The 18,212-nt window shown below is 40.6% G+C and overlaps 1 protein-coding gene across 2 annotated transcripts in view; it reads left to right on the top strand.

The window, feature by feature from the left end:
- The window catches only part of LOC116717928 (myelin basic protein), a 75,171-nt gene that overhangs the window by 37,221 nt on the left and 19,738 nt on the right, over positions 1–18,212 (top strand). For both annotated transcript variants that reach the window (XM_032559609.1, XM_032559610.1), the window contains exon 3: positions 12,703–12,784. In XM_032559609.1, the coding sequence (XP_032415500.1) occupies positions 12,703–12,784 (82 nt within the window). The remainder of the gene's footprint in view (positions 1–12,702; positions 12,785–18,212) is intronic.

The raw sequence follows: 18,212 nt of genomic DNA, 5'->3' as shown, positions 1-18,212 counted from the left end.
CGCCAACGGGAACAAAGCGTGACGGACTTAAAACAGGTCGTGTTGTAGATGTTGTTGTCAGAGTCATGATCTCGCTCTCTTTTCAGAAAAGGCGCTCTCCGTCCCGGCCTCTTGCGCCGCGCCTCGGCTGTCAAACGCTTTGTTTCATCCGGCTGAAATGTTAACGGCGGCGATATTTGGCAGCTACGAATCACATTTTGTATAACAAGATTCCCGACAATGGGCCTCGACTGGAATGCTTTCCTTTTCCCACCCCCAAAGCATTTTGTGTTACTGTGAATTATTGATGAAATGGTTATGAAAAGGCTGAAGGTTGAATTTAAAACATCCTCGGTGGCATCCCAGAGCATCTGAACTCTCACGAATACACATTTAGTCCCAGCAAACAAAACCAGTTTCTTATTTGATGTTAGAGGGAATATACTTTGTCTTCACTTTCTTTTGCATGAAATTGCATTAAAGGCAATATAAGCCAACCCGTTAGGCTGTAAAACGGAGAGGTTAGGAGTTACTGAATAATTTTGTATTTCAAAAAATGATTCTATAATCATAGAATATATATTAATATATCTTTTTTCTCTCTTCTGTCTTTTTTTTCTATTTTTTATTTCTACTATGAACCAGGATATTGCGTCTTTAATAAAGTTTGAATTGGATTGATAATTGAACAATACATTCTAAATGATACTGTTTTGAGCTAGAAAAACTTAGTCTTTTGGGATTGTTACTTTCAGTTTCATCCATTGGAGCATCAATGAATAGTAGAATATTTGAAAATATGACTGAGTGTGCAGTTAGTATATGCAAATTGCACTAGTGAGCGGAAATAGCCTATTGAATATTTGATCAATTTAATGGAGAAGTTTATTTTTTTGAGCCTTTACCTTAATTCTTACTGCTCCCACTCTAGAAACTACAAAGCCTGTGTGAGAAATTTGAAAATTGTGTTATCGCCACTTTTATTGTATCTGTATTAAGTGCCACAGCGTAATTAAGATAAAACATGAAGTCCTTTTTTCCCCAAATTCTGCAAAAACGGAACCAAATAGTAATTAAAGTTATGCTCTGGGATCAAATAGTACTAAATTGCCTTGGCAAAATTTTGTCCCATAATAGACTAGTTCATCTTTATCACTTATATATATTTCGTCAGTCATTTTTTAAATACTAGAACAAGTTGGTAAGTGCAATTCGAGGACGTTATTCAAATGTTAGCATGCTAATGCCATCATACTATGGCATTCATGTCAGTCAGTTCATGTACAAGGAGTCTAACCTTTATAGCTGTATAATACAGCGATAGCTCAGGATAATCCCAGCCACTCTATCACTCACATGGGTTATCGGTTACATGTGATTTTGTTGTTGGAGAGAAAAATAAAAAGTCAAACTCTGACTAATAAGACCTGGTTTTTCACAGGAAACTAGGAGTGCACAAAAATCATGACTTGGTACCTCGGTCAAGTCACAGTTTGATACTTTTGCAATACATTTCAATCCAGAGAAACTAGAATCCAGATATTCTATATGAAATTTCATCTAGAATTATGAAATTTCATAAGAAATGTCATAATTTCTTGTGAAATTATGTATACATAAGAAATACATAATGTTTTATGTATTTCTTATGCATGAGAAATACATAAATTCCTTATGTCTTCAAAAGTGAACAAAGAAAGTGAAGATTTTCTGAAAGTGAAGATTTTCTGAAATTTAATTTTTAGCAAAAGAGTTCCCAGTGTGGAACTGAGTGGACATTTTATAAGAAAAGTTTAATGCCACATGTGACCTGAATACGTGTCTGCCAAGCCAAACGGCCCGTAACAAAATTGTTTAGCATAAAAACATACAATCAAATCACTAGCAGTGACGTCTATGCACTGAGGTTAATGACTAATTAATTAATGTAACTTTGTTTGTGTCTTAAGAATTACGTTTATGTCTTTTTAGGAATGTTTGTAAAGGATTCTTATAGTGACGTTGATGTGGATCCTGGGAAGAATAGTCTCCGCTACGGTAAAGACTAACAGGAATCCTTAAAATAGGGAAGATTTCAGACAACATTGTGAAATTCCTATAGAATCCTACGCTTCCTTGAAATTGGTTTCTGCTTCTCTTTTGCATCTTATTACCAGGCAATTACATAAAGTGTTACTCACATGCCATGTTCAGACAGAATAAATAGAATCAAGCCATCCATAACATTTTCCCCCAAATGAATGTAGGGCTTTCATGATCATTTGTTGGGTGATGAAGCAAACTGATGACAGAACAGCAGACTGGATGATGGCTGACGTGACATAAATTCAGGGTATCTTCTTCTTCTTCTTTGTTTTTTGCAGCTTGTGACAGCTGCCGTTCCCGTTGATAAGGCTCTGAAGGCCACTCTGCGTTCTGCCCATTGCATACACTTTAATGATGGGCCACTAATTAAGGCTGGTATGGCGTACTCATTAAAAAGTGATGGACATGTTTTACTAACTTGTGGCACTCTGTGATCATAAATTGATATGCACCTTGCAGCACTTGAGGGAAAAAATTTGTTCACTCAGACTATTGCAGAAAAAAAGAAGGAGAAAGTGTAGTGGACTACCTCTGCAGGCTCCACCTGAAATCTTGTGAAATGCAACGTTTTTTCTTACATTTTAAGCCACAATGTAACAACAAAAAAAGTACATGTTACTTTCTCCTCTGTGGTGGATAATCTGCGAGCTGCCGGCATTTTTATCCAACACGTCAGTCAAAACCCACAAGTTCCTCCATAAGCAGTTGGTTTTTTGTTTTCCGCTCTTGCATATTCGCCTAATTATTTCGCATTTAGCATGATCAAGTTGAGTTCGCATTAAAAAAAGGGGGGGCTCTTTTAACACAGTGATATTGTTGAATCTGACGGCCATCTGCAGCAACGAGGCGTACATCTGATTGTGCCGTGTTTTTTGTGCGACGACTGCATGGCGCCTCGTGCTGAGATGTTTTCTGCTCGGCTGCTGAGAGTTGAATTGATTTCTTGCTTATCTCGGAGATCAGCAATCAACATCGTGACGTGGTGTAAAAGGCCGGGACGTCGTTATTACTTAGTGGCGGTGTGCGCCGCTGGATCAAACACGGGGTCAGCTCGGGGCTCAGATGTATGGAGGGTGTGGAGTGCCAAGTAGCAACAAATGAGTAACGTGTGAAATAATGATTTAAATGTGTCAACAATTTATTTAAGAGTGGAAATGAATACAGGAATGACTTATTAAATCTATAATCAATTGTATGCGCCTCGATGAAATGCTTTGACTTCATATGAAAAGCTAGATATAATTATTTCATGATTTCATAAATGATTTCTTGTCTCTGTGCTGAAGCACATCATGAATTAATTTAAACCGTCAACTCAGAACTTCGTAAAGAGGCTCAGTCCACCATGACGGACATCAGAGCAACCAATGCACGCATTAACTCCTGTAAAGTGTTTCAAAGAACAGACAGTTAGTAGCCTAATATTGATTTTATTTAGCTGATTTCACTGTTAAAAGTGGACGTAGGGTGATGAGTGATCAGCTGCACAAACAGACAAAAGATGCAAACCGGACACTCTCATCCGTCAAGGCGCCTCGCGTGACTAACTGACGTAGTCGCAAAGTGTCAATAGAGACCCTTTGCACAGGAGCATTAAATAAATGATAAAATATTAAATTGTGAAATAACTAGATCTACTTTTCAAAATGAAATCAATTGAGGCACACACAATTAATTTTACATTTATTAAATTATTTCTATACATATTGTGGTCTATATTTCTATCCACTTTTAATAAATTAATAACATTTAAATACTTGTTTAGGAAGGTATTTGTCCGTCTTCGGTCTCCATACAAAATCACATAGTTAAAAGGAATGTAATCAACGACGGTTCAAGCCTCTACAATGTAGGTGGGCAATCCTGGTCCTCGAGGGCCGGTGTCCTGCAACTCTTAGACGTCTCCCAACACACTTGAATCCAACAGCTGAATCACTTCCTAAGTGCAGTCAAGTTCTCCAGAGTCCTGCTAATGGCCTCATTCTTTGACTCAGGTGTGTTGAAGTAGAGATACATCTAAAAGTTGCAGGAGACCGGCCCTCGAGGCCTGGAGTTGCCCACCTCTGTAACATGCAGCCAGACAAAAAGGACAAAAACTGTAAGAGGCAAGCTGCTTGTTATCCTCTCCCAATTGGTTCCCCGCCGATAATTATCTTAAAAGTAAATCTTCAGATTACATTTCTTCACCCAGCAGTTGCTTTGTCCTGATCCAGTTTTACAACTGAAACAGTTGAATTGAAGCCCCAGACGGGCTCAGAAGCTCAGAGCTCATTCAGCGGGCCTCCAGCCTTCACAAGCCATCAGCCCGCAGCAATTAGAGCAGCGTGGACATAATGACTCGCTCAGCGGGTCACTTTCTGTGTCCACTGTGCCTCGGTGTGAGGCCTGTCAGGAGAGGCATCCATGTCCGAGGCATAGCAACACTTCTGCGACCGCGGCATCACTGATGAGCTCTGCCACCGCCGCTGAGACGATTGGACTTCTAGGAATTGACCGTAAATGTTACTTTTAGTGTTTTTTTCTTTTTACAAAGTTTGTTACTAAATGTTACACCTCTAAGTATTTCTGAGTGCCATTATTATGCCATTATTATGCCATTATTATGTCATTATCATAATATTACTCAAAATAACAGTATTAAGATTGCAGTAATTATTGCAATAATTATAGGGACAGTTTATCATCCAGCAAAATCTCTTATCGTGACAGGCCTTAATATCTGCAGATGAATAGAATACTTTCTTAGAAGTATTTGTCATGAGTTGCGGTGTGAGGGGATGAGGTAGATGCAGTGGACCCAGTTGAAATGAAGAAGTGAAGAAGTGATCAGATTTCTAATTTAGATTGTCAGAGAAACAACAGTCCAAAGTCCAGGCAGCACATTAATGAGCAGAAGGCTAAGGCTTAAAAAACTGGTAGCAACTGGTAAACAATCGACATCTGACAGCAGACTTGACACGGCAAGCCGGTAAACAAGACGAGGACCCGACAAAGAACAAGGAACACAGGTGACATTAAGTACACAGAGAGACAATCAGGGGAAACAAGGAACAGTTGGACTCAATCAAGGGGTATACAGGACAACACAGAGACTCTACAGAACACAGAAACCTAAATAAGAACACAGAAAACTCAAATCACTACAGTATTAACCCTGTTTTTTTCCCAAGGTGCCGGTTCACCGCCCTTTTACTTCACAGTGAGAAAAGTGGCCTTACCTGTAAAAAAAAAAAAAGCTCTGCTCTCCACATCTTACATCTGACAAAGAGAGGACAGGATGAAGCTCTGAAACTCTCCCTGAAAACACAAGGCAGCAATATGAACTTGGAGCCCTTTGAAAGTGTGAGATCGGACAGTTTCAATCACCCCGTCCCCCTCCTTCATCTCTATCTCAGGAGTACTCAGGAACACTGAACCCCCTTCTTGTGCTGCGGCGTTGAATGGGGATCAGAGGGCTGAGTGGAGCCCAGGTGGCAGCCATCACGGCTGAGTGTCGCCGACAGCCATCAGGCGGGCGAGCCAGGCTTTCCCCCCTCTGTGTGTTTCCAGCGGGAGAAATGGAACAGACATGGCACTCCAGCTGCAGTGCAGCAAATGTTCGCTCTTTGTTTGTGCTGCAGTCTCTAGGAAATGTAATCTCGGACATGTCACATTAACGTTTTTTTGCTTTTTTAAAAAAAAGTTTGTCATAGACAAAAGCACCCCTCTTGTTTCTTAAAGCTAGGGTTTTTTAACTTTTAGAAAAATATTTTTAATATTTATTAAAACTGTCAGTATGACAGTGTAGTATCAGGCAAATTATCTGAAAAAAATGTGTTCCTCTACCTTTGCCCAGTGTTAACTACAGAAATGTTCAGCTTGGTCAGAAACAACCAATCAGAGCTAGGAGGAGGGTCTTAGTGGTGTCAATCATGCCTGTGTGCTTATTCCCGCCAGTTGAGCCTGTTGTGAATGCTAAAGCTAGTCAGCATATACACCAATGACAATTCTCCTGAAACGCAAAGTTGTTTCTCTGCCTTTAGGTCATTGAGCAATGCATACTCGTCATTGGTTGACAGTGCCATCCTCCTGGCTGTGATTGGTTGTTTTTGACAGGGAGCGGAGCGTTTCTGCTGATGGCAGTAGTAGCAGTAGGAGATGGTGGAGGAGATCGATCTTTTTCACTGATTATCTGTGTCACACCAGACAGTCACCAAATGGTCACAATTTTAACATTTTTTTTTTTTTTAAAAGTTACATACTCCAACTTTAAAGAAGCTTCTAGTAAAGTCCCGTGAGCCACACTTACCAAGCTAAATGATAATGACTAAATCTATTATTTAAACATTTAAAGTATCTGTTGAAAAATGTTCGCAGCCTCACAACCTATGTGAAAGATTTGCGTAAAAGGAAACGAATTATGTTTTTTTACAAATAAGTGTGGCATGCATATGTATTCCCAGCTGTCATCACAATGTCATTGTGACGAATATCTCTATTATATTATATTTCTAAATCCTGGAAACAGGATTTGGTAGAATATTGAGTACAACGCATGCAAATCCTGATCCCAGTAATATATTATCTGGCCGGTCAGACAGACTTTGTGGTGCCTTCACTTGACGTAAATTTTTAATGACACATCACACAGAGTGGTTGGAACATTGTATTGACGTCAAATTAAGGAAGGACCAAGAAAAGTGTATGGTAATCATAATCGACAAGGTCACTAAACTATTCAGAAGTTGCATCACTTACATTTCCTTTTTTAAACTTTTTGGCCCTCTACAAATCTGGTCGTTATGGAACAAAGTTGGAAGGAATGCTAAAAGAAATCCTATGTGTTAGTTTGGTATAATCCATATAAGAAACACATCATACTCTGTGATGTTCACATTGTACTGTTTTCTGTTTGAGCCAATCCTAGTCACGCCCCTCATTTCCGTTATTCCTCACACCTGTGTTGCTTCCTGATTGTCTCCCTTCTTAAGCCTCTCTCAGTCGCAACCACACTGCCAGATTATCGAACGCTTTCAGCAAGTAGTTTTCCAGCACTCTTACCTCGCCCTCATAGCTACGACCACGCTTTGTTCCTCGGACCTGCCCCTTTTGCCTTGCCCTTGTCGGACTGTTACTATCGCCCTTCTGGATCTCGACCCACGCCTGTTTCAGTTACACCGCTCTCGCCCACTCCCACGGATTCTACCCTTAGCCCCGATCGTGCATGACCTCGGCCCGTCTGACTAAGGATTCGGATCTGCTGCCTAACTAGTTTGTACGCTGCCCTGCATCAGCGCTTCCCTCCCCAGGCACTTCCTGCCGAGCTCTGCGTCAGCGCAGCATCCGCGCTCCTCCTGGTTCCTCAGCCGATCACTTCAGTTGCTGATCGCCAAGCCAGGTTAGTGTTCCCTTCACACACACGCAGTAACAGATCCTTTTGTTGCTATTTGTCCAGTCACCGATCTCTCCTCTCCGCCCCCCTTCGCAGTGCTGCAGCGGACGATCCTGCGTGCCCGGTTTAAGCTGCCTTTTAATAAATATCAGAGTTTTCTGCTCACTCCTGTGTCGTGGCTGATTTTCTGGGTCCCTCTAGTGAACCATTACAATACTCACTGGAAACGCTGCCCTGGTTAGACCCTATACTGAATCTTTTGGTCTACATGCAAAATGCTATCTATGGGTAGAAAACTAACGGAGCACATCACAACGAACCCACGAAAACGTGACCCGTGGTACTGGATAATCATGCTGGTGTGATTCTTTCTTTATTTCTTTCTTTCTTTTTTTTTTTTTTTGCAGAGACAGGGAAGTTGGTTAGGGTTTGTGATGATGGATGGAGCTGCAAGAAAACTTATTAGAGGCTGCCGAAGGCTTGAGATTGAGACAGAGATCCATCTTTGAGCAGAACGACCACCCTGAGGATACAAGCCATAGCTGCAGCTAAGAAAGCCCACTTTATGTCCAATCCATCGCATAAAGGTCCCGTTTTGTTCGACGATGTGCATTCTTGTTATGTAGGTACAATTGAAGGGGCCAAAATAACTTTGCAAGTCACTGTCCTCTCAATCTTTTCGTCTTGGAGTTTGGCCTGGTGTCCTGTAAAAGCCAGCGCCATTATTCTCTCTGTGGTAATGCTTGTATCATTAGGTGGCTCTGAAAGTTGCCCAGTCCTGAGGAAGTTGTAATAGTTGCTGGGAAGCAGCCGCCATGTGGTGTCGTGTTTCACATTAGCAAGTGACGAATCGCGGAGGGAGGAGAGACGGCTAAACAGGAGAAATCTAAACAGTTATTAAATGTCACCTAATCAGACCGGCTGTCCTGATCGCTTTCACATGCCACCCAGACAAATAATGCTCCACGATATACTCCTAATTCTCGTTGTTTTAATAAGGTGGTCAGTGAAAGGGAAGCGTTACGTTTTCTCTCTTTTTTTGTCTTTTTGTCCTCCATCGCTGTGTTCTAATGAACAGGACCACACCTGCCTAAAACTCTTAAGTGCGACAGCGCCGTCTTTTGCTGACGTTACCGTCCGGCTTTTCTTTTGTTTTCCTGCATGCCGTAAGCAGCTGGGATCATGACCTGCCGCTCTCTTTGCCAGCTAATGTTGTCGTTTAAGGAAGCGTCCAGCCATCCGTGGCTCAGCTCTTGGCGACGGATGGATGTCTGCTCTGCTAATTTCAAGAAGCGGAGGGCTGCCAAGACAGATAAGAAAGCTGCCCCCTTTTGTGCGTGGGCGTGCATGAGCTAAATCCAACAAAGGATGAATACGGAACGCTTTCATGATGGGGAAAAAAAAATACATAAAATGCATCGGAGAGTGGTGGAAATGCTGTTTCACAGTAATGCCCATCTGGTATACCTCGATGCTCATTAATGATTATGTGCGAAATTGGTCAAAAATACATTTGTTTGTCATTTTTACCATGGTAGTTTGAATTTACATTGAAGATTTGATGCAGATAAGTTTGGATTTGGATTTTCTTTGCACTCTCCATGCATTCATTTTGTTGGTATGGAAATAAAGATTGAATTAACTGAAGCACGAGCATACTGTACACACACACACCTGGGATGAACATAATATGAAGCAGAGACGCACCAGTGGGAGATTTCTGTTGCCGATTTCAGATTACTACATTTGGGAAACGCTTCTATTTAAGAACCGTAAATGACAAACTTTTCATTTTAATTTTCATTGATTGCATCACTTTAATTGTCATAAAACATTGAACTGTTCTTAAAATAGTTCCAAAGTTTATACAGTTATCTCTGTTTATATTACTAAATATTTGGTAATATAGACCAAATTGGACAGAGTTGCAGTTGCCCCCCAGTTGCCTTGGCGGTTATCGAACACGGCTAACCCCAAAGAGCCGTAATTCATAAATACCTTCTAAAAAATGCTTGTAAATGCCTATTTTAATGGCTAAAACCCTCAATATGTCTTAATATGCATTAATACCCGCATCACAGCAAGAAGCTAACAGCTACAGTGTTCCTAATCTTCGGCCGTGCGGGGCACAGCCAATCAGTGCCAAAGAAAACAAATAACGAATTGTGCTTCTGCAGGGTTTACTTTGTACGTAGTTTTAAGTAGAATTGCGCCTTGAGGGATATTTCAGTCCCTCAAGTTGCATTTTCTTTCGACTATGTTATGTCTAAGAAAAATACCTGGACATATTCACACCATAAAAACATAATTTAACCAATTATGAAACAGCAGTAGACATTACATTTTGCCAAATGCCACTATTAAGAATAATCACCATGAAATATACATCAAAATATATTGATCAGTGTTCCAGTTATTACTAGTCAAAGACAACCCTGAACAGGTGGGTTTTTGACCTTTATAGGAACTCAGTGTTTCGACTGTTTTGTCGTTTTCTGGAAGTTTGTTCCAGATAAGAGGAGAATAAAAACTGAATGTCGCTTCTCCGTGTTTGGTGAAAAGCCAAACTCTCCCTCTCTATGCAAACGTGGCAGCCTGCAGGAACCGCTGACATGACTCCAAGGAAAATGCAATATCTTTCTCACCAACACCGAAAATGGCTAAGAGTCTTCCCATAGTGACGACTTCCACACTGAAGAGCATTTTTTGCCAACGTGACATTATCGGTTAGGCGTATTGCATTCACTGATCTGAGAAATAAATAGATATTTAGTTACTGCATGGCCAATTACGTGACATATTAAGCAATTTTAACTGATTTGACAAGATCTCATGTTTATACTATAGAATCATGTCGAGCATTAAACCAGGTGACACATCAGTGTCACATTTATGTTTATATGCCTTCCAAAAAATCTGCCTCTTTGACTTCATGCTTTAATTGTCGGCTCTGTGAACAGAAGGGAAGACATATTGCTCCACTTTTGAAGAAGAAATAAAAATAAATACTCATGTGTCTGAGATAAGAGGCTTGGCTTTTGGTGGGTTGGGGCGGGATTTTTATTGTTTATCTCTTTGTCTGAGTCTAATACAGATAAATGCCTCTGGACAAGTCTCGCATGTGTTTGTGTTGACTGTATTAAAGTGAAAAAGTCGCAACAGTCTGTCTGCTAAATTGCTGACTGTCGGCGGGAGAAACTTAATCAGGCTCCCTTTGGCATCTGCTAAGTTAGCAGAGAAACTAATCTTCTTTTTTTTTTTGAAGATTAGTATGAGTCAAGGCATCCATATCTATATATTTCTCAGATTTCGTGGTTCTCTCTTAAAGACGTCTTTCAAGTGGAATTCCTTTGATATTTTATTAGTAGGGGCCACTAATTAAATCTGAATTCTTTTAAACGTTCGCGCTCAGCTTAGATGGAAATCGGAAGGGAAAGTTTAAAAGGCATGGCACTTAATCGGCCTTTATGTGATCTGCATTAGCAACCACTCGCTCAACAGACCTCCGTCTCCGCTCAAGCGAGGAGACTGCGTCACCGCCGCGCTTCACCGCGCACCTGTTCGGCGCTGAACGGAACCACGTGCCGGCAGCTCTTGTGCGCCTGCACGCGTCGACTCTCAGTTTTTGGCTGAGCCCACTCAGGACTTGAAACCGGAGCAGTAAAAGATGATGTCGGTCCTCTTTTGTCTTCTGTATCTCCGCAGGGGGCGAGGGGTTCAGAAAAAGACAAAAAAAAAAAAAACACACAAAAAAAAACACATTTACAAAACTTGATTGGAATGACTGAAAGGGGGAAAATGCTTTCTTTGCTTAAAGGACAAACAAGCTGGTTGTCTTTTCAGGACATGGAGTGGTTTTGTTCCAGTGGCTAATTACTTAATGTTTTCACTGTTTCTTGTAGCTCCAGCTCAGGTGGGTGTTATGATTCGCCTTGCCTGCTGGTTAAGTTATGATTATGGTTATTTAAAGCCAATTTAAAGCCCAGTTGAGACAGACATGTCAGGCTTTTCCTGAAGCAGAGAACACATGCTTCCTGTGCTTCCTGTTTGCTGTCACAACGCAGTCAAAACTGCCACCTCGCAGAGTGTGTGTGAAGCTTAGTTTCTTTTAAATGTTGTTTTTTTTTTAGGTTTTATTTTTGTTCCGTTTGACACTATGTTAGAATATGTTCTCGTCTTAACTTATCTTTGAGTTATTTTGTGTTATGTGTTCATGTTTTCTAATTTACTTTGAAAGGCACAGTGGCAAGTTCTGTATCCTGCCGCTTTCTGTTTATGTGCATGTTGTACTGCTGTTGTCCACTGGGGGCAGTGAGAGCGAGTTCTTGTGTGTAGGCAGCGCTGTTCTAACCAATGGAAGTGAAGAAGTTGATAACCTGAACGTTAGCAATAAAGCGAACACAGCTATCTAACGAAAAAAAACAGTGTGTTTCATTGCAAATATGAGTAGTGAACAAGAAAACGCAACTGTAATTTCCAATAGGTGATGTTGTGACCCGGAGCAAACAAATTCAACTTTATGCAAGGATTAAGAGATTCATGGGATTTACTGTTCAACTATGATCAAAGCATTAAGGAGAACGTTTATACATGTTGATCTTCATAAAGCAGAACACAACTACAGGAAAATACCTACTTTCCTATATTAGAGATTCTCTTAAAAGCTTTTAAAATCTTCTGTGGGATCTGTATTTGTTACTTTTGGGTAAAAACATTCAATATTCTGCTTTTTTTTTTTTTTTTTTTTTAACTTGGTGATACAGCAGGCATGAATATCAGCTTCTTGCTATTTCAATCCTAAATCTAAAAGTATGTTAGCAGTATACAGGAAGTTAGCCTGTAATTGCTTCGCTGTGTTTGTCATAGTATATATAGTTTATGCAGATATCATATCAAATCCATCTTGTTGCTTTGAAGACTTTGAAACTGCACAAAAATGAAACGGCATTCATAAAGAAAAGGCCAGGCGGCAGAAATCTCCGACCATCCCGAGCAAAGACGTAATAAACTGTTGCTGCAATCAAAATCAGCTGATCTCAAGATTGATTAGGAATAATGCACAGCCTCCTGAGTGTTAAATGAAAGGATGCTGGCATAATTGCGAGCTAATGAGGTTTAAAAAGCCCAGATCGGTGTAGCTGTACTGTATGTATCTCTGTGATTTCTCCTCTTCCCTCTTCCTGTCTGTTGGTCTCCGTCTTTGCTCTGTTGCCATGGCATCTCAGCCCACCTCACCTCTCCAATCTGTTTTTGTGTTCCTATTAAAGGCTTCATCACCTGAACCCAAAGCGACAGCAGCAGCAGCACCAAAGGAAGCAGCTGATCCCGAATCACCGGATGAAGTTTTTGGTAAGGATGTTAAAAACACGCCATCGGTAGGAATTTACATGCAGATAAATAAATAAATAATCTGCCTCAATGGCATGATTTGGAGTTTTGTGGCTGATTTTAAATGCACTTTTAGAAGGATAGCTTTGACATGCTTTTATCAATTTGGCTTATTGCGATTTCGATCGAACAGTCACAATTTAAGATCAGGAAACATTACTCAAAATATCGTCTTCCGGGCTTCCTGCCATGAGCAGTCAGTAATTAGATGCAGTAGGAGCAGAGGAAGGTTCATTTGCATGTGTGAAAGAGCAGTTGTTGTCGATAAGGAATTTCTATTTAAAACAAGTTGACATTTTAAACTCGCATCTTACACAAGCAATCAGCGCAGTTATCATGGCTAGCGTGACTCGAGTTATGGACTCCCCGTCAGTTTCCTTGAGAATATCGGTTCTTAACTTTTCCCCAAAACTTATCAACGTTTTCAAATCCAGCATGTTCCGTAACAGACAAAAGGGGGGGAAACCCAAAATTGAACGGTGCTGTCATATATTCAAGCCTGCCTTCCTTTTTAAAGGGCTTGTTAGAATCTGTGAAATATGTTTTTTAGTAAAAGTTTTGTACAGTGATGTCATACTCCCGTGAGCATGTTGGGGAAAAACACGTAACTCCTCGGAGTGGTGGATGGAAAAGCGCCAAACTATACAACAGTCTCCAATGATTTTAAATGGCTGATGTTAGCTAAAAACACTGGTGTACATCTGATTAGCTTGCTAGCTTGGACGCTTGTTAGCTTGCAAGGATTTATTTACTTTTCATCAAGTTTACATTCATATAACATCTATTACATTTAAGTGAACTGTTGCTATTAACATTTATCCTTTAACTGCTGAAGTGTCGCTCTCTTTCGCTGTCTTTCACTCTCTTTCACTCTCTTTCACTCTCTCACTCTTCATGAACCTCCATGTGTTTAGTAGATTTTGCTGGAAAACTCTTTTCTTTTTGACCGCGTTTTACTTATTTTTGCTCCCTCTGAATTTATCCTTAAACACATCACATCACCATATGTCAAGTGTCACGTAAAGAAAGTTGATTGGTTGGTACTCTTGACCGACCTTAATGCAAGCATATGATGCTTTTTTTTTTCTTTTCACTTTTTTGTACTGGCTTTGGTGGTGAAGCTAAAGATGAGTTACTGGGATGTTGTTTAATGTCTTAGAGAGATGACAGAAACTGGGTTGATGCTCCAGTCATTATCGGAGTTGTCACTAATGTCATTAGAGTGACATCATTTCCTGATATGCTGCCCTATTTGAATGGGGTAAACTGTCAGGGCCAATCAGGCTTTAAAAAATCGTTTGGCAACTGATTGCTGATGCCGTTGAAAGGACTGAAGCTTGTTGCTGAGATAGAGAAAACTGAAAATCCAGCTGTAAATTCACCCTGACACAGCATTTTTTTTTAGCAGTACCTTCACTCACCATCTGTGTTTTTTTTTTTTTTCGACACTTAGGCAGTTGTGACGGTTTCTGTTTCCCCACACTGACTCAGAGACTGCTAATCCGACACTGTGACGACATTAGTCCACATGGAGTGAAGAGCTACTTTATTTCAGTGAGGAGTGAAGCTCAATCAGTTTTGCAAGCTTAGTCTTTCCTGAGATGAGAAAAAAAAACAAAACATCTGGGTGTCTGGTGAGCAGACTGTAGCCAGTTTAAACAGGTTTCCTGCTCGAGTCACAGAGAGATGATGTATAGTAGTGGGCAGAGGTTAGAAAGGGCCTTTGTAATACTGCAGCTCAGCAGATGAGGGCAGAGTTTGATGAAGCAGGAGGAAGACGTCTGCAGTTTGACTCCTAGTTGATGCATTTTAGAAGCAAAATAGTTTTATGTTTTGCATAAATGTATAAAATTGGGTAAAACTTACAAGCACAAATTTGTTGAAATCTTTTTATCTGTACTCTTTTTTTTTTTTAGCTAAATCCTATTCTGTAATTCATACAGAAAATAAAATAATAATAAAAAAAAATTACCTGGCACTTTTTTACCTTTCTCCTAATGATAGCATCAGTGCTTCTGAGGCTTCCCGTTAGAGCTTGTTAACTCTGATGATAGAGTCTGAGTCCAGACTCTGTTTTCAAACACCACCAAGGGTGAAGGAAATGACTTTTTTCCCCAATTTTATTTAATTTTTTTATTTTTAGTTCACATGCACGAGTCGGGAACCGAACAGAATTTATGAAGTCGCGACGTTACGTTGTGATTGTATTATCTAACCGAGTTCACCCGAAAGAAGAAAGGAAGCCTTCAAGACATGAATTACCTGCAAAGGTCAAGAGCCTGGGAATTAGAGGATCATTCTCACATCTCACCATCTACCGCCGATGAATATTGTCACGACTTTCCGCTCTGATAAAAAGTCAAGTGTTCATCAAACGCACTTGATTGACCGTTGACCTGTTAGCAGAGGGGTTTTTTTTCTAGTCGCTGCGCTGATTACACAGCGTCAAGGAGAGACATCAGCAACAGAGCGCCTGATGGTGTGTGAGAAACACTTAAAACTATAGCTGACAGCTCGTGAACTTCCTGGTGACTCCACTGACCTCGCTCGAGGAAAATGGTAATGACAGCAAATCACGAGCGGTACTGTTTTGTTCCAACGCGACAGAATTAGAGACTTTACACTAATTTTTCTCTCGACTACTGAGATTTAGGGCCCTAGATCTTCTACAGGTTGAGCAACTACAAATACAATAACACATTATTTACACTGTTAAAGTCATTAATTGCGTTCCCAATGGAGCCCTTTGAGATTAATAACCAATATGCAGCGGCAATTAATCTGGCTAATTGGATTGTGTTTGTGTGTGTGAACTTTGCGCGCTAAAACACAGCGGCGTCGGAATAAGCGAACATGGCTCTGTGCAAATGAATGAGTCGTCGCCACGCTGTCTTGTTGTGTTCAGTCATTATTAGCAGAGAGGTTCTACAATGCAGTGATTCTGTCTGATTGATCCGCTCTGTCCCGTAATTAATTGCCCCCGTGTGCCCCTCTGTGGTGAACGGTGGGGTTTGATTGGCGAGGAACAGACTCAAACAGATGCGGGTGATCGTTCAAAACGGAGTCATTAGGCGTACAAAGCATCGTTCGGGTGAAGGCATGAAATAACGTCGCTCCTGGTTACATCGGTGTGAACGTAATCAAAACGTTCTGATTTTATTTTATCCAGGTTTCTTGTTTGGTCTTTGTTTTTGGGTTTTTTTTGTTGTTTTTTTCACAGCTGTGCTTCTAGCAGCTCGGGATAAAAACCTGAACGAAGTTGGATGGAGTTTTAGCAGATGGTATCTTTAAAGTTGGCAAACAAATGCGACCCGATTGAAGCTCCTAGACATTCGGCTTTTAAAAAGTTCAAAGTGACTTTTACCAAGCTTTACCTTCTCCTTAAAGGCCAACCTGTTTGTTATTTTAACTGATTTTTCTGAGCTGGAGTCGAAAAGCAGCTTGTCATTGGCAGATGTTCAAAATAGACTCCATGTTTATTGAGCGCCGTTTGCAAAAGATGCGTAAATCAAATGTCTCTGGTAGATTTTTTGTACCTCTCTTGAGTGGTAATCAATATATCAGGAGCAGAGGTGATGTCACACTGTGTGAGAGATCACTCTGGTAAGCAGGGTTTATGCATTTAAAATGACAATATGATTTAGAATGCGCTTTAAACTGTCCTACCATGTTTTCTCACTGATTAGCATGATTAGCTCAGTTAGCTTTACTAGCTGTAATCTTCAGTCATTTTTTGTTCCATCCATTCAAAAAGCAACTTTTTTTGTTAGTATTACAGATTTGGTGTCATGTATAAATAGTTGACTGGTTGGATGCACTCTTGACTGACCTTAATCGGCGTTTATGCTAACTGTTCGACAGAGCCAGCACCAGTCAATGCTGAGAGCAAAGTGAAACCGAAGTCAAATTCCTTGAGCCACAACGTTGGCCTCATTGCAATTTTTTTGTTTGTTCTTACATCTCATTTATTAGGATCCGTTAATAGTTTTGTTTCATTATGTCGACTCGATTCACAGGGAGCTATTACCACCAGTCCGGCAGTAATAGCTCCCTGTTTGAGTTCTTTACAGCCACTGGGACAGCTGCTGTTATCGGAGTGTCTTGTCATCAGAAAGAATCGTAACTCATATCAGCAAATCCAACATTTCTGGATGTCTTCATGGCACGCTTCCTGTTTGCTGTGCTCTTTCAGCGAGGGGCAAACACCTCCTTCTGCTGGGCGACTGTTAAAAGCCTATTATGAATCCATTACCTTGCGCCGGCCGCAACGGACCCAGCGCCACAAACCCAGACCTCTGCCTTTCTCGTCCTGGCTCAGTCTGCTCTGCCATCATCGCTGGCCGTAGTGGGTAGAGACCGATCACAGATGGAGAAACAAACCTCGGATGGACAGAAAAACAGTGGAGCAGACTTTGGTTTGGTTGTCTCGCCAAGTGTTGCATTGCCACAAAGATCACTTTACGTTTAGATCACATTTCCTGGGCATATCTCTGTGGAGGATGGTGTGAAGTGTTGGCAGGCATGGACATATGCAGCCTGTTCGTGTCCATGACTGAGTCATACTGATATACAGTGTAAGCAAGAAAATAGCTTATTTTAAGATTTTCACAATACCACCAATAGTGCTAACCTGGTTGCAGTATTTCTTTTCTAACATAACACTACTGAGAGATTTCTGGTTTTTTGTAGAGCTGCACAATATATATCCAATGCAATATCAGTGTGTGTAATATCTATATTGGAAAAGACTATTTGGAGTACAACACCATTTGGCTGGTTTATTTTAAGTAGGATAAAGTTGTACTGTTCATGTTTTTGCGGTATTTAGCTAGTTGGACAGAGTCTCACCACACCAGATGCTCTAACCAGACACAAATGGCAATACCAAAAATGCTAAAGGTGGATCGAGTGGGAAGCACAGGTCAGAATAAAAAGGAAAAAGGGAAACAGGCATGTGTTCCACCTGATATGGTGATTGCGCCATTTACAAATTTTATTGGCATCACAAGATGTTCTAATAGCGCGTAGGGCACTTATTTCTTCATCCTCGGATTGGATTAGAATTGAAGATTCATGACTTTCCGTTTGTTCTACAAAGACTTTTTCTTTTGCTGTTTTAGCCCCATTGGTGCACTACCAAATGGTTTCTTGTCCCAGACTTCTCACCTGTGTATCTCTGCTTGGCTGCTTTTAATAGCGCTCTCTTTTCCTACCCTGTCAAGCCCTTTGCTTGATTGGTCTGCAGTGTGCCATACTCCATTTTACTTGGTGGATAAAACTCTGTTAGATATTTATTTGTTAAGAAAAAGTTGAAAACTGTGCATTTTTTTCCTACTACATTGTATTTGTCTGTCCAATCCAATAAAGTACATTCACAATTGTGTTTATG

The sequence above is a fragment of the Xiphophorus hellerii genome, chromosome 3 (genome assembly GCF_003331165.1).
Source record: "Xiphophorus hellerii strain 12219 chromosome 3, Xiphophorus_hellerii-4.1, whole genome shotgun sequence".
NCBI lineage: Eukaryota > Metazoa > Chordata > Actinopteri > Cyprinodontiformes > Poeciliidae > Xiphophorus > Xiphophorus hellerii.
Note: the sequence above shows the minus strand (reverse complement) of the source record. Positions and strands in the feature narration are given on the sequence as shown.